The 15,066-nt window shown below is 34.0% G+C and overlaps 1 protein-coding gene across 1 annotated transcript in view; it reads left to right on the top strand.

Annotated features, from left to right (window-relative positions):
• LOC124365552 (twinfilin) overlaps positions 1 to 431 on the top strand; it is a 31,588-nt gene extending 31,157 nt beyond the window's left edge. The window contains exon 8 of the mRNA XM_046821547.1: positions 163 to 431. Within this exon, the coding sequence (XP_046677503.1) occupies positions 163 to 309 (147 nt within the window). The 3' untranslated portion in view covers positions 310 to 431. The remainder of the gene's footprint in view (positions 1 to 162) is intronic.
• Positions 432 to 15,066: the final 14,635 nt, after the last annotated feature.

Here is a 15,066-nt window from a genome sequence, read left to right as displayed (position 1 = left end):
GGCAAAATGGTGATTCTTATTTATTTCCAATATGTTTTTATATCTTGCTTTATTTCCTTACTTGTGTTATTTAACTTTGTGATGATATTTATACAAAACTGTATAAATTATTCTGAATATTCTTGCAATTTAACTGAAAACTGGTTTCCCTTATTGTTGCAGCTAGAAATTGATAGTGGGTCAGAACTGACAGAAGAGTTTCTGCAAGATGAGCTCCATCCCAAGAGGAACCTTCACCGACCCAAGTTTGAGAAGCCCAAGGGGCCTCCAAATCGAGGTGCCAAGCGTCTCACCAAACTGCAACAATAACGTTTTCTCTACCAGCAGTATTATGCATTTACATAGGCAATACTACAAAATGAATTATATTTATAAAATTTACATATATTGTTTTTTATTTAATAAATGTTATTTTTGGTCTTTGATTTTAATTTATAAATTCTTCTTTTACCTGTGTTTACTTAAATATTATTTAACAGTTAGCATGAGCTGAATATGCAGCTCAATATCCATGATTTCTATACTGTATTTCTATACTGTATCTATAATTCTATACTGTATTATCACCAGTCATTAGCTAACCTCTACAAGCCTACATACTGCTGAGTCCATATATCTCCACTAACCGGTTGCAAGTTAAATTGATTAAATTATTGGTTAAATTAACTAGCATTTTGTACACATTTCCAATTCTTTCTTATTGTATTGTTTTTGGTTTGACTGCATCAGAAATTAATTTAAGTTTGCATGATTTTCCACCTTGGTAAATATAATACACAACATATGCATAATTTATAAGTATTGTATTTTTGTAAGAATACAGACTGTTGTGATAAGAACCAAGATTTAGTACTTTTACAAAATGGAGATTAAAAAAAGATGTTAGCTAATAAATATAATTTGCCCTTTTTTACTAAACAGTTTTCCATGATTTTATACTTAGTCCGATTATGATATTTATTGAACCAACAATAGATGTATGACATATAAGGTGTCCATTTTATCTACACCACCAATGTCTAAATTATATAAGTTTAACCCTTTGAGTGCCACGGGTATTTTCCGAAGGCATATGCATAAAGTGCTACGCTGTTTTTTCGCATATTTGTAAGCTTTTGGGAAAAAAGCTGTTGTAAAATAACTACCAAACAGATGTCCATAATTTTGTTGTTGTTCTTTTTCTTATTAAATGCAAAATATGATACATATAGTTACAAATAAAATTTGATTTATAAAAATTTCAGTATTTATAAAAAAATGTTTTTACTTTTGTATAAAAAGTTAAGTTTCGACCTAATTTGAGAGTTAACGGTATTTTTAAGATTTTTTTTCTTTATACCATGATAAAGGCCATATAATTCTTAATAAAACCCATGTGTAATATCTTATTATAGAATTTAAAAAAACATGGCATTATATGTATTAACTAAATGCTGCCCGGTACCGACATTTTATAAACTGTACTTCGTTTTTCAGAGTTTAGAAATTTCTTAGTAATGATGTAGTTTTCCCAATAAATGTAAAAAACATTAACATAATACAAATAAATATGATTAGTAAATTTAGAAATAAATACTTGCTAACATATTTACATAAAAGTTTACATTTACTAAATAATAACCCTAATAATATTTACACTGCAAATTCACGTTTTTCGCTTGGACACAACTCAAATCACTACATTACTTTTGTAAAGAAATACAGTAAAATACTGTATAAGTTACTATTTTATTTTGTATTTACTCAAATGCTTGGTTATCGGCACATAAACAACAAGAAAGGCCCTTACGCAACGCGGTACTCGTCCGCTACGTCGCGTGACTGGAAGACAGAATCATCGCACAGGTACTTCAGTATTATCACAGCCCACTATTTTTGGACGAGTTTTCCTTATCAGAGATCAAAATATACTTCATTATAGTTCCTTCTTCCATAATGAATCGAAAAATACTCCATGAGTCATACTTCCTATCTCCAAATAGACACACGAATAACCTGACATTTTCGAATACTGGAACGTTGTTCTTATAATTTTTTATTTCATTGATTGTCGTAATAACTTGTAAATTCCAAAATAGGTTAAATAAAGTCAGTTGTTTTTAACACTGTAATTTATTTTGTCCCCGATAAGGAAAACTCGTCCAAAAATAGTGGCTTCTTGATAAGTACCCAAACAACATAAGTTTCACAGATAAAATAGTACAGAAACAACATAAAACTCATATTTATTGATAGCTTGGAACCTATTTAATACAGCTGTCTGGTTATTTGGCCAAAATAATCTTGTACTATATAAAATATTATCGAAATACGAAACGTCAAAATTGGCGACGCTGGCACTTTATGCACTTTTCGTACCGTCAAAATTAGCGACGCTGTGGCACTCAAAGGGTTAAAAGGGGAATTCGCTTGTTTTTTAATGACTCATCAAAGTATCAATTTAGAATTTCAAAATTAATTACATTAAGGTTTTATTAATGAAGATACCTAAGAAAGAACGAAACAAGACATTTATCTATTCTCTACAGACAATATTAATATTTTACTTACATATCAATTAATACAATTAAGACATTCTCTTTTGACATTACTCACATAACTGTTCTTAAACATTGAAATGTAATTTTTTTAACTTTAATAGGCTGTAGCTCCTAAGTGAGTAAGTTAAAAAAAAAAATGCCAAGAATAAAAAACGTATTAAAGTTTGGTTTTATGTATCAATTTTAGAATTGGATGCCACCCTTTCAGAATTTTTATATTCTAGGATCATATTTTTAATTGTCATTAAACACTAAATGATTTCTCTCATTTAAACTTTCCTGTAAATGTATTCATTTACGAGATACCAATAAGTGGTACAGATTAAATGAGCACTCTGTATTATGACAAGATAAGAGTATGCTACACCATGTGTTGCATAATAGGATTAACTTGAGCTTATATAGAAAATTTGTACAAGCCATTTCATTGAAGTCCAAGGAAGGTTTATATGAAGAAAAAGATCAGGACATTTGTCCGGAATACTTTAGAATTTGGGTAATATGTATGTTTCAAATCTAAATTTAACTGACACAAGCTGTTGAAACTTTTACCTAAATTTCATCAAAGCAGCTGAAAAATTACATTTAAATATGATTAATTATTAAGTATACATAAGTAGTGTAATAGTTAACAAAAGTACTATTTAACTTTTACTCCAGATTGAAACTGGTTGATTTCTTTGACATTGTAATATGGCATTTTTAAAGTGGCTTAAGAAAAATCAGAGGAATGAACATTAAGGGTGCGCTCTACCACAGGCCAGAAATCGCAGTACGATGTTTCAAAAATCCGCTTGGAGCGCTGGCATAATCGGTTGTAGGGAGGGCAATGAGTAGTTGCTATGGAGGGGATCGGAACTTCCCGAGCGCCTCCAACATTTGCCGAGCGGGATGGGCACACAGCTTCGTGTTTAACAGGGATGGGCTAGTAGGCCTTTCACTCTTCAGCTACTTTACCCACGCCACATGCTATGTTTTATTCACATTAGTCTGCCCCTATATACTGACAGTAACTGGACACAAAGATACACATGAAAGCTATCGCTAAACATATATAACATATTGTAGTATAATTTAGGCAAAACATGATACGTAAAATATTATAGAAAAAATCAGACTGGGAGTGGCTTCCTTCAAATATTACATGTGAATAACATTACATGACACTTTCACTTTTATTACAGTAAGTTACATGTTTTATATTTGTTAAGACTGCGATGTACCACAGGCCATAGATCAAATCAAATCATTTTTATTTTGCCAGAACATTACAAAAAATGTATAGCAATAGTCATTTTTCTATAATTTGGAACAATAATCACTCCACATTGAGACCAGTCAAACATACAGAAATTTCAGTCGCACCACATTCACTCATGCCAATTTCCCCGGCTGTCAGTGTTCCAATTGTGCGGTCACCCACTCGAATGCCATAAACTCGTCAGTACTATAAAATGCTTGAGACGCTAAAAAGCGTTTTAAACGAGCTTTTAACGCCTTGGGCGTTGGAGCATTTTTGATTGAATTTGGTAACTTGTTGAGAAAACGAACTCCTGCCTGCGAAGGCAAGTGTTCGTAAACCCCCATCCTGTGACTTCCAGTTCGGTAGGTATCTCTGCCTCTTGTCCCATACGAATGTATATCACGGCCACGTATCATGGCACATTTAGACATACAAAAAAAGATTAACTCTAGGATGTAGATACACGGCAGAATCAACAGTTGCAGTTTTTTAAAAGCTTCCTTGCATGTTTCTCTGAACCTTAACTGTGCGATTATGCGAATCGCTTGCTTCTGCAATTTGAATGCTCTTAAAAATTGATAGTTTGTGCTGGATCCCCACAGCACCAAACCGTAGGTGAGGTGGGGGTAGATCAAGCCATAATAAGCCGCCATCAGTACCTGAATGGGGCAGTATTTGGCCAAAGACCTTAACACATAGATGCCCGAGGCCAGTTTTGAGCAAACATGATCAATGTGATAATTCCAAGTCAATCCCCGATCCAGGAATATTCCGAGGAATTTTGAACAGTCGACTTCCTCCGGGAAACAGTCATACAATAAAACGGCTGGCCCGTCATTGGAGTTTCCTGATCGCAACGCGAAAGTCAAGAAATTTGATTTTGAAGAATTCGCTTTGAGGTTGAGGCTGTTGAAGTATAGGACACAACACTTTCTGTGTTAAGAAAGATATGCTGTTTCAGAATGGTTTTGATTTGTTGGTGAAACAAAGTGTCATGTCATCAGTGCACTGCACAAGTCTTCCATACAGTAGTGATGACTCCATGTCATTGAGATAGATGAGGAAAAGAATCGGACTGAGTATTGATTCCTGAGGGACACCATAGCTCAGCTGAATCGGTTCAGAGAATTTGTTTGAGATTTGGACGATTTGTGTTCTGTGGCCTAAAATGAGCTAATCCATTGGAGCGGCACTCTGATGAGATTCAATCAGATCGCAATATCGGGACTACGGAGCATCTCAGTTATTTGCCGAAAGAAAATGCGTTCAGTGTCGTACGGCTCGTAACAACGCGGAGATCGGCTAAATCAGTATGAAACTGTAACCGGTACTTTTCCTACCGTTACTCGTTGGTACAACATACTTTTATTATTATGCAATAAAACGTTTTAGTAAAATATATTTTATTTTTGTTAATTTAAATTCGGTCTACTGAAATATTTGAAAACTAACAGAAACGTAATCATTCCAGTGATATTGTCAGGTCAGAGTGTCTACCAATCTGGAATACGTGGAAAAACTGGACAAGGCAGGAATTGTAATGAAAACCATAGAAAATTTAAATAATTTTAATGTTATCAACAAAACTAACATAATTTTATTAATTCTTTGATACATAATGTAAACCCACACATTTTCTTGTTTATATAATCATTCTTTCATTTTTTAGAATCATCAGATCACATAAGATTTTTAAGACTAAATAACCACGCTACCCGTAATGTGGTTAGTTAAAATGTACATTAAAAGTAAATGTATAGATACATTATATCAAAGATAACAGTATATTAAAAAATTACATATTTTATGAGCTCAGTTCATATTTACGACTTAATAAATTTTTTTTTTTTTTTTTTTTTTTTTTTTTTTTTTTTAAGGATAGGCCGATCTCTTTTTAAGCCTTATTCTGTCCGTCCTCATGGGCCACAGGCCTGTGCGAGGATCTTATCAAACAGAATAAAGGGGAGAGTCGATACAGTACGAGGATGATTGTACTGATAAAAAGTGCAACGGTCACAGACAGGATTTGAACCTGCGCTATCTCTAACTCAGACCCAAAGTCCAACGACTTAGACCGCTCGGCCATCGGCACTCCCAACATACAGCTACATGTCACTCTCTGTGCGTCTGCCAAATTAGAATGTAGTTATAACTTTGTAACAACAATAAACTTTACAGAATTGAACAATAGTAACATAACAAAATTCAGCAACAAAACACAAAGTCACAACAATACATTAAAATTACTATCATGCAAAATATCACAAGACCAACATGAGAGAAATTACAGTTTTTACTTAGCAAATTGTATAGGATAAAAATTTACCCGAGTATATATATATATATATTGGATTAAATGTAAAATGAATTAAATGTAAATGTAAATGTCTCTAACATCTTTCTTCAAATTTTGGAAACAACTCATTTTAGTTATAAAAATACAATTTCTATTATCCTCAATTCCTATTATTACGCAAAAATAATAATGTTGAATTTAAACTAATAACACTTACGGACCTATCTGTCATATTTAATTGTGTAGTTTGTTTTTTAACATACCACTAGTCTCCATGACTGTAAGGGATAATATAGGTATATATTATGTGAATTAAATGAATTACTATATCAGCTGCTCTCGTCACGTCTATTGCATTATACTAACATAAAATTGGAGTTATAAAACATCTATAAAAATTATATAAATTTTATTAATATATATAAAAATATAAGCCTACTCTCTATTGCCACCATCGCAGAGTGGAGAAATGTCCCTATCGAGCGGTGCAAAAGTCCAAAAAGTGAAAATCAGACCTAGTCTAAAAATCTAGATTTAAAAATTTTAATTCCTTTATTTTGTAATGGGTAATAGCTTCTCATGTAATGAGATTTGTTTAACAATCAAATGAAGCAATCATACATTAAGTCAAATAAAAACTGTTATAGTTAGACTATAATATTGCACTAAACAAAATACCTCATAATGAGGTATGTCACTCATATTTTGAAAATATTGACATTAATCAATGTCAATACCCAGGAGGTAGAGGTAGGTGAACACACTTACGAATTTATTGTTACGGAAAGAGTTCGCCAACACTATTTCGGTGATATGAAGATGTATGTGAGAGCTTCCACACGACACGATCATTCATATCATGGACGCGCCACGGTGGCGCGTAAGTAGTGTTTTGTCCATGGCCGCTGGAAAGACCCAGCGCGGCGCGGTCCTTTGAAACCGCCGCCCGTGAGCTCAGTGGGGCCTGTTATTAGTGCAGTCATTGAAGCATTATTGCTCCGAATTTTTTTACTGTGAACCGAATGGCATACAATTTTGGAATTAGGTTCATCCTACCCTTAACTTCAAAATTGAAAATGATTTGAACTCCGCAACCACCCTGGGGTTGGTTGCCACCCCTTCTCAGGGGTGAATTTTTCTTTTTTAAAATAACCTCGGATATCGATAGAAGGTCTAATTTTAAGCATAAAATCATCTACAACGTTTTTCGAAAAATTTAATACTTTTCAAGTTATTGGCAATTGAAAATTCGCACTTTTTTTCACGTTTTTCATCGGTTTTTTGCAAATATCTCCAAAAATAAACGTTTTATCGAAAATTTTATAAAGAACAAAAGTTTAGTAGGTTAAAAAATGAACAATTTGGTTTTTTTATAAAGATTCTAAGTGCAATATTAAGCTAGATATTAAAGATCAAAGCCGATTTTTATTTTGTCTGAAATTTAATCGATGTGGTCAATGCCATCTAGCGGCGAGCAGATGCATTTTAGGCATTCTAATAAAAAAGGGTTTTGTAGTGCTTGAAATAAGCTTTAAATGAGCACTATTAAAAGTCTTTTGCACGTAAAATAAGTGAGCTGTATTGCAAATAAGAGGAGCATCTAATGTTTTTTCTTTTAAATCAATGGGTTTCATAAGTGCAATTTCCGCCAAAATTAAAAGTAATCGTATTCCACCTAGAATTAACTTTATTATGAAGAGTTTGATGGATTTTATCAGTTTGGCTGCTTCAGGACACATATTTTTCAAAAAAGTCATGATTAAAAAAAATTCAAATTAAAAAAAACCACCTTTTTTCATAATATCTAAAAAATGATGACAGATACGTATAAAAGTGTAGGGGTGACAAATTTAGGTATTTTTCTGACAAACAATTTGGTCTTTTTGTTTTTTATGTCAAACAAAAATTGACGGAGATATGATTGTTTAAAGAGCGCGTGGCAGCGCAATCACAGCCTCTCTTAAGCCTTTTAACCCTTCACCGTTTTAGAAAAAGGTTTTTTACTATATATTGCAATAAAGGATGTTGTAGCTCTCTTAATTACCTTACAATGGTTTTTTTATAAATTGTGATAGCATGAAAATTGAAGGAGTTATGGTCCAAAAACTTATATTTTTTTCTACTTAGTACTGAACATTTCGGAGTGTGAATATTTGGAGCAATGTGAAAGTACGCAGTATAATAGAGACCCAAAACTATTGTAATGTGTATCTATATACATAATATGGCTCATATATTTTGGAAACGTAGGCATGAATACATACCAACGTTATATATGTAGGCTATATATAACACATTTGAGTGAATTTTATATAATTTATAAATATTTTATTCAACAAATGGCTATTTTTTACTCTCAATTAATTATTTTTAAATATGTAATCATATATATTTACTGTTTTAATTTAGGGATAGTTTTAAGGGTAGAAAAACAAAAATATGATAATCATATTCGAGAGTGTGGGATAATATTTAAATCCTTTTCATTTTATCAAAAAACATTTTTTTAACAATTTTTTATCAAGGGGTAGTTTTCAAGGGTTGAAAGGGGGCTAAAAATTTGATAATTATTATAGAAAATATAAAATATTATTTACTCCATACTTACATCTTTTTGTGTCATACAAAAGTATGTTTTTGTGATTTTTTCAATTTAGGGCTTGTTTTCAAGGGTTGTAAGATTTTCAAGGGGTTGAAAATTATTTAAATATGAGGTAATTGTGTTAGAAAACACTTTACAATTTCACCACTTACTATTAGACATGTTTTCTAGCGATAAATGGCTCAATGTCAATTTTTCCATTAAGGGGTTGTTTACACCCCTTAAAAATAATAGGTGGAGTTCAGATAAATTTCACTTTTGAAGTTAAGGGTAAGATGAGCCTAATTCCAAAATTTCATGCAAATCGGTTCACAGTAAAAAAATTCGGAGGTAAGACAGTATTTTTCGCTTCAATGACTGCACTATATCCTATCCTTTCACACTGATCGGATGACGAATAAATAAAAATATTGTAGTTCATACTTAATACATACTTGTTCATAGTACATTATTATTTAAAAACAAAATATTGACTACAATTTTTCATTTGTGCAAGATAGGAACTTGATTATTAATGTACGAGGGGGTACCCAAAAGTAACCGGAATTGTATTGCTGGCAGCCGGCAGCGTGTAGTACACATTCCTGCCGCTAGGCGTGTGTCGTGCAACCCATTGCGAGCTCAGTGACCCCAGTTCCGTTGTCCTAGTGCATTCTGTTCGTTCGTAGTGACTGTTTTCGCTTACCCTGTTTTGTTCTTGTTTCGTTTTTTGTCATGGCAAGTTTAAGTGAACAACGTGCAGCTGTGAAATTTTGTTTTTTACTTGGTAAAAATGCTGCAGAAACTATTTTGATGTTGAATACAGCTTACAAAGATGATGCTATGGGGAAAAGTTAGGTCTACGAGTGGTTCGCTCGATTTAAAAATGGCGACATGTCGATTGAAGACAAACCTCGTTCTGGACGTCCATCAACCTCTCGAACGGACGAAAATGTTGAGAAATTTCGTGAACTTGTGCTCACCGACCGTCGACAGACAATTGAGGAACTATCAGAGAGTAGTGGGTTAACTTGGAGCTCGGTTCAGCGAAAAGTTCGCCAGAAAAGACGCGATTTGTGGCAGACTGGAGACTGGTTCTTCCACCACGACAACGCACCGACACACACAGCCATCTCAGTTAGGCAGTTTTTAGCCAAAAACGGCATAGTTCCGATGCCCCACGCACCTTACTCGCCTGACCTAGCTCCATGCGACTTTTTTTTATTGCCACACATGAAAAGAGGCTTGAAAGGTCAACGATTTGACAGCGTTGAAGAGGTTAAGAAAAAAACGAAGCTCGAGCTTGCAGCCATTTCTAAAGATGACTACAAAAAATGTTTTGATCAATGGAAATACCGTTGGGACAAGTGTATTAGTTTTAATGGAGATTATTTTGAAGGAGATAAGGTCGTATTGTAAAAAATTTGATAATATATAATTTTTATAAAATAATTCCGGTTTTTTTTTGGGTACCCCCTCGTATGAATAGATATTATAAATCAACAAAATTGAGGGTACGTACAGAGAAAGGCCACACATTATAAACTAGCGAAAGCGGGTGAGGGGAAATATCCAGCAGGTAGTGGTGGGAGAGTTGCCTACAGTTTCCGGCTGTAGCCGCCACGCGCGCCACCTGACAGAGCGTTAAATAGCGCTTGCAGACCTTTCATGTCTGCCTTATTGTACCTTAACTTTAGAACTTTTTAATAAACCGTTTGCAGTTTTACGCTTACTATATTCCAATCTACGAATGTCTGTATTCAATTCTTTAATAAAAATTTACGTTTTTATTTTATGAAGCGTTGAAAATACCCTTTATTTAAAAACTTTCCACCTGATGTGCAGCTTAAGTTGAATCGAAATTGCAAAAACTAATGCACGTATACAAATATTTAGTTACTTAAATGACATCAAAATGTTTGTAATAGTTCAAAAAATAAGCCTACAATGAGGCAGATTCAAAACCCTTGCATCAGCGTTCACCAGAGTGGTAGAGCGCAGCCTTAAAATGACTGAATGAGCTATTATAACCCAGACTACAGTCTGAAGATCAACAATTCCTATAACACAAAACCTATTATAAACAATTATATTGAAATGTTCCATGAATTCAGTTGTTATCAGATCGCCGATGAATCCGGTTCTCTTATCTATGATTGCAAGATTTGACCTGTCCAGCTGAGGCTATTACCTGCTATTTGAGTTTTCTTTATTTGTGCAGTTTACTATATGTTTTACTTCAAAATTTCAGAAAGGTGTGAAGTGTGATACCAACTTTTTTGCTTCTGATGTTGCAAAGTATGCTGTTTTCACCCTGCGTGTTCACTTGCCAGTTTTATGAAGGGCAATCAACATTGGTCTTGGAAGTATGACAAATGTGTGGAGGAAACTGCCTCGTGTTTATCAGTTTGTAGCAGTGAGGATACAACTAAAAAAAATACATTGCTGAACTCTAAAAAAGATTTTAACAAGAACACAGATGAAGAAATCAACACGATTTTAGAATCTATCAATTGTTAAATGGTAGTGGTGAAAAACTTCAGTCTAGTGTTTTTGAGCTACAAAATTCTCAGCAGAAGTAGGAAACCCGCTGCAATGATTTAGAACAAGTGAACAGCAAGCTAAATGGGAAGTTGCCAAATTTAAACGATCAGCTACAAGACATTGAGCAGCACTCGCGTTCTGCTAACACTGAGATCATTGGGATTGCCAAGTATACACGCATAGAATTTATACTTTTGTCTTCAAAATGTAGTTCGCACCATCAATGTCCCCTTCGGAAGAGAGGATTTCTCTATCGCTCACCAGCTGCGTCTCTTCTCCAAAAAGCACATCCATCTGCCAATAATTGTGCAGTTCACCTCTAGGATGGTTAGAGAAGAATGGTTGAAGGAGGAAAAACATCAACGTCCGACATTGAACCAGTGCTGATCAACAGCCCGTTATTCATCAAAGAGCACTTGACCGCCAACAACAAAGGAATTCTCAGGCGAGCACGGAGACTCCAGTGAAAGAAGAAGATCAACTTCACCAGGTTTTTTAACCGAAAGATTCTTGGCAAGGTCTTTGGTTTAACCCTTTCAGGGCCAGGACCAAATATGAGACGTTGCAAAATTTTTTCACATCTCATATCCCCTTGTGACTAGTCAAAAGTGCCAGACTAAAATTGGCGATTTTGCAGTCTCTAAGATTAAAATTAATAATTTTTCATAAAAATTGGAGAATGACCTAAAAGTTGCACCAAATTACTCGTATAGATATATACTATCAAGAAGAAAATATATAAATGTAGTTTTAAGTAATTAAAAATGTAAAAAAATAATGTCTTAATAGATTACATAAAAAATTTTTATTTTTTTATTTATTTTTTGTTGCAAATAACTAAAAAAGGAAAAATACGAGGGCTGTTTTTTTTCAAGTTCCGTTTGTTTCTCCAAATAACCAGCGTAGTGGCGGGAGGCGGGGCTGCGTGTTGTGCAATTGCGCCGCTCCCCCACTACAACCAACGCCGTTGCCGGCTCCAATCCATCAGTCGTAGCCGAGCTACGGGCGAGTAAAGATGGCCGCTACGATCAATTCTCCCGCCAGTTGTGAGTTGCGAAGTGTGATTCGTTTCCTTCAAGCTGAAGGATGTAGTGCTGCTGAAATCCATCGCAGAATGAGTGTTGTGTATGGTGAACACTGTATGAGTGATAGCGCGATAAGAAAATGGTGTAGGCTATTTGCTGAAGGTCGAACAGACGTCCATGACGAAGGCGGTCAAGGACGCAAGTCGGTCGCTACTGCAAGTTTGGTTGAACGAGTTGACCAAGCGATCCGGGAGAAACGGAGGTTTACAATTGATGAACTTTCTACCGAATTTCCAGCCATTTCAAGGTCTTCCTTGTACAAGATTGTGACCACCGAGCTAGGGTACCGAAAATTGTGTGCCCGTTGGGTACCCAAAATGTTGAGTGAGGATCACAAAACGAAGCGAATGGCGTCAGCCCTAACTTTTCTGACGCGATATGACAACGAGAAAGACAGTTTTTTAAAGTCTATTGTTACTGGGGATGAAACTTGGGTCCTGTATGAAAATCCAGAAACCAAGGAACAATCAAAGCAATGGATGCACACTCACTCCCCTAGCAAGCCCAAAAAATTCAAGCAGACTTTGACCAAAAGGAAAACAATGGCTACAGTGTTTTGGGACCAAAAAGGTGTGCTTCTGGTTGAGTTCATGCAACAGGGAACAACGATAACAAAGGAATCATACTGTGAGACTCTACATCGCCTCCGGAGAGCAATACAAAACAAACGGAGAGGAATGCTGTCATCCGGCGTGGTCCTGATCCACGATAATGCACGACCGCATAGTGCCAATGTCACAAAACAACTTCTGCAAAAGTTCAAATGGGAAGTTTTCGACCATCCGCCGTATAGTCCTGACTTGGCGCCCAGTGACTATCACCTCTTTCGAGAAATGAAGGCGTGGTTAGGTGGACGACGCTTCGCTGACAACGAAGAGCTTCAAGCAACTGTAAGGGTCTACCTGAGCTCACTGGCGGCAGACTTCTTCGAGGAGGGTATAGGAAAGCTTGTCTCTCGCTACGACAAGTGCCTCAACATTTTTGGTGACTACGTAGAAAAATAAGTAAGAAATTACGAATCTTTTGGTAATAAAATCATCTTTTTATCTCAATGTGTTTATTATTTATGGCCTATCGGAACTTGAAAAAAAAACAGCCCTCGTAATTTTACCGTGGGAAGCTATTTTACTATATTGTATGTACATTTAGAAAGGAAAAACCATACAAAATGTTGTGTTATTTCTCTTATAAATAAATTGTTTATGACACATTTTGTATAAATACGCATAATTGTACTTCGCAACATTTTATAAGTGTTAAAGCAACTGACTCTTACATTGCAAGAAACTTAAAATAAATATTCACATTATAGATGTACCGGTAAACAGATGATTGTAGGATCCAGTTTCAGTACAGTTAAAAAACACTATTTACCAAGAAATATTTACACAATTTTATTTGAAATTGATTTACACTTTTTCTATTTACAAATGTGCTATTTACAATTTCACTCCCATGAGATCGCAAATTGTCAGTTATTGTAACTACTACACACAATAGCTAAGCACGTAACAACTAACACTACTAATATTTACAACCACAAGATAAAATAATGAAGAAGAATCCAACATACAATGATACGATTACACTAAAGCATAAAGAATTAACAACAAAAGATTGAGTCAGCTGATAATGTCATGTTACAATTACGAAATAAAAATGCATAGACCTCCAAAATAAAAATGATATTCATATTAATTATCTAAAAATATACCAGGGAATAAAAAAACATAAAACTAATCATTTGACGTTGTATTTATGTAAGAAAACGACGAATATCAAGGAGACTATATATTGCCGCCTGGGGCTTTTCGCATATGTCACCGACGGCAATATTTTGCCGCTTGGCACTTTTCAGACGCGATCTATGGCGGCAATATATTGCCGCCTGGCCCAGAAAGGGTTAAGGGTGCTGAGACTGAAAGAATTACTTCTCTAGCTGACTTCGACAAATAAATAACTCTGTTCTAACACAAGGTTCAAATTTAGTTATGATATTGTTAATTTAAATATCTGGTATATACAATTTTTATTCTATTTATTTTTGTTAGCTTCGAGAAAGTTTTTATTTAGTTAAAAAAATTAAAACTAGTTTTTATTTAGTTATTATTTGTTTTATTTAGTTATTTATTATTTTGAAAAATAAAACTTTTTTTATTTTGATAAAAATACAACTCTGTATAACGAAGAGTTTATGTTATTCTTAGTTCAATAATAGTGTAGTATAAAGAGTTTATTTAATTTATTTTTATTTGACCCTGTGTGCATATATATAGTGTCCATTTTTCCGTTAAGATTGGCAAATCCTAATTTTATTAATTTAAGTCAATTGTATTTTTAGTGTTATAATATTTCTGTAAGTAGCATATAAATAGAATTTAGTTGATTTAAATTAATTTTTTGCTTCAAAATAAATTAATCTCAAACAAAAATCACAGTTAACATTCCAATAATTAATGTTTAAGGGTGTATCAATATTTTGTTTAATCCCTTAATTTAAGTCCCATTTTATTTAATAAGTCTATATCAGCCCAAATATTATTAGTTTGTTTGATAAAAATTTACCACAAATAATTCACTTTTTTGGGGGATTTTATTTATTTAAATAGCTGTAACTATTTTTGTCATAACATTTTGTTATAATAGCTGTATAGTATAAGAATATTTTTTAAGTCTTCATAAATGTTGACTGTTCTTTTATCCAGACCTTTCAAATGAGGTATCACTTAATGAGTTTTTACATTTAAAAAGTTTTGAGCCAACCCCTCCCCTCAAAA

The sequence above is a fragment of the Homalodisca vitripennis genome, chromosome 1, assembly GCF_021130785.1.
Source record: "Homalodisca vitripennis isolate AUS2020 chromosome 1, UT_GWSS_2.1, whole genome shotgun sequence".
Taxonomy (NCBI): domain Eukaryota; kingdom Metazoa; phylum Arthropoda; class Insecta; order Hemiptera; family Cicadellidae; genus Homalodisca; species Homalodisca vitripennis.
Note: the sequence above shows the minus strand (reverse complement) of the source record. Positions and strands in the feature narration are given on the sequence as shown.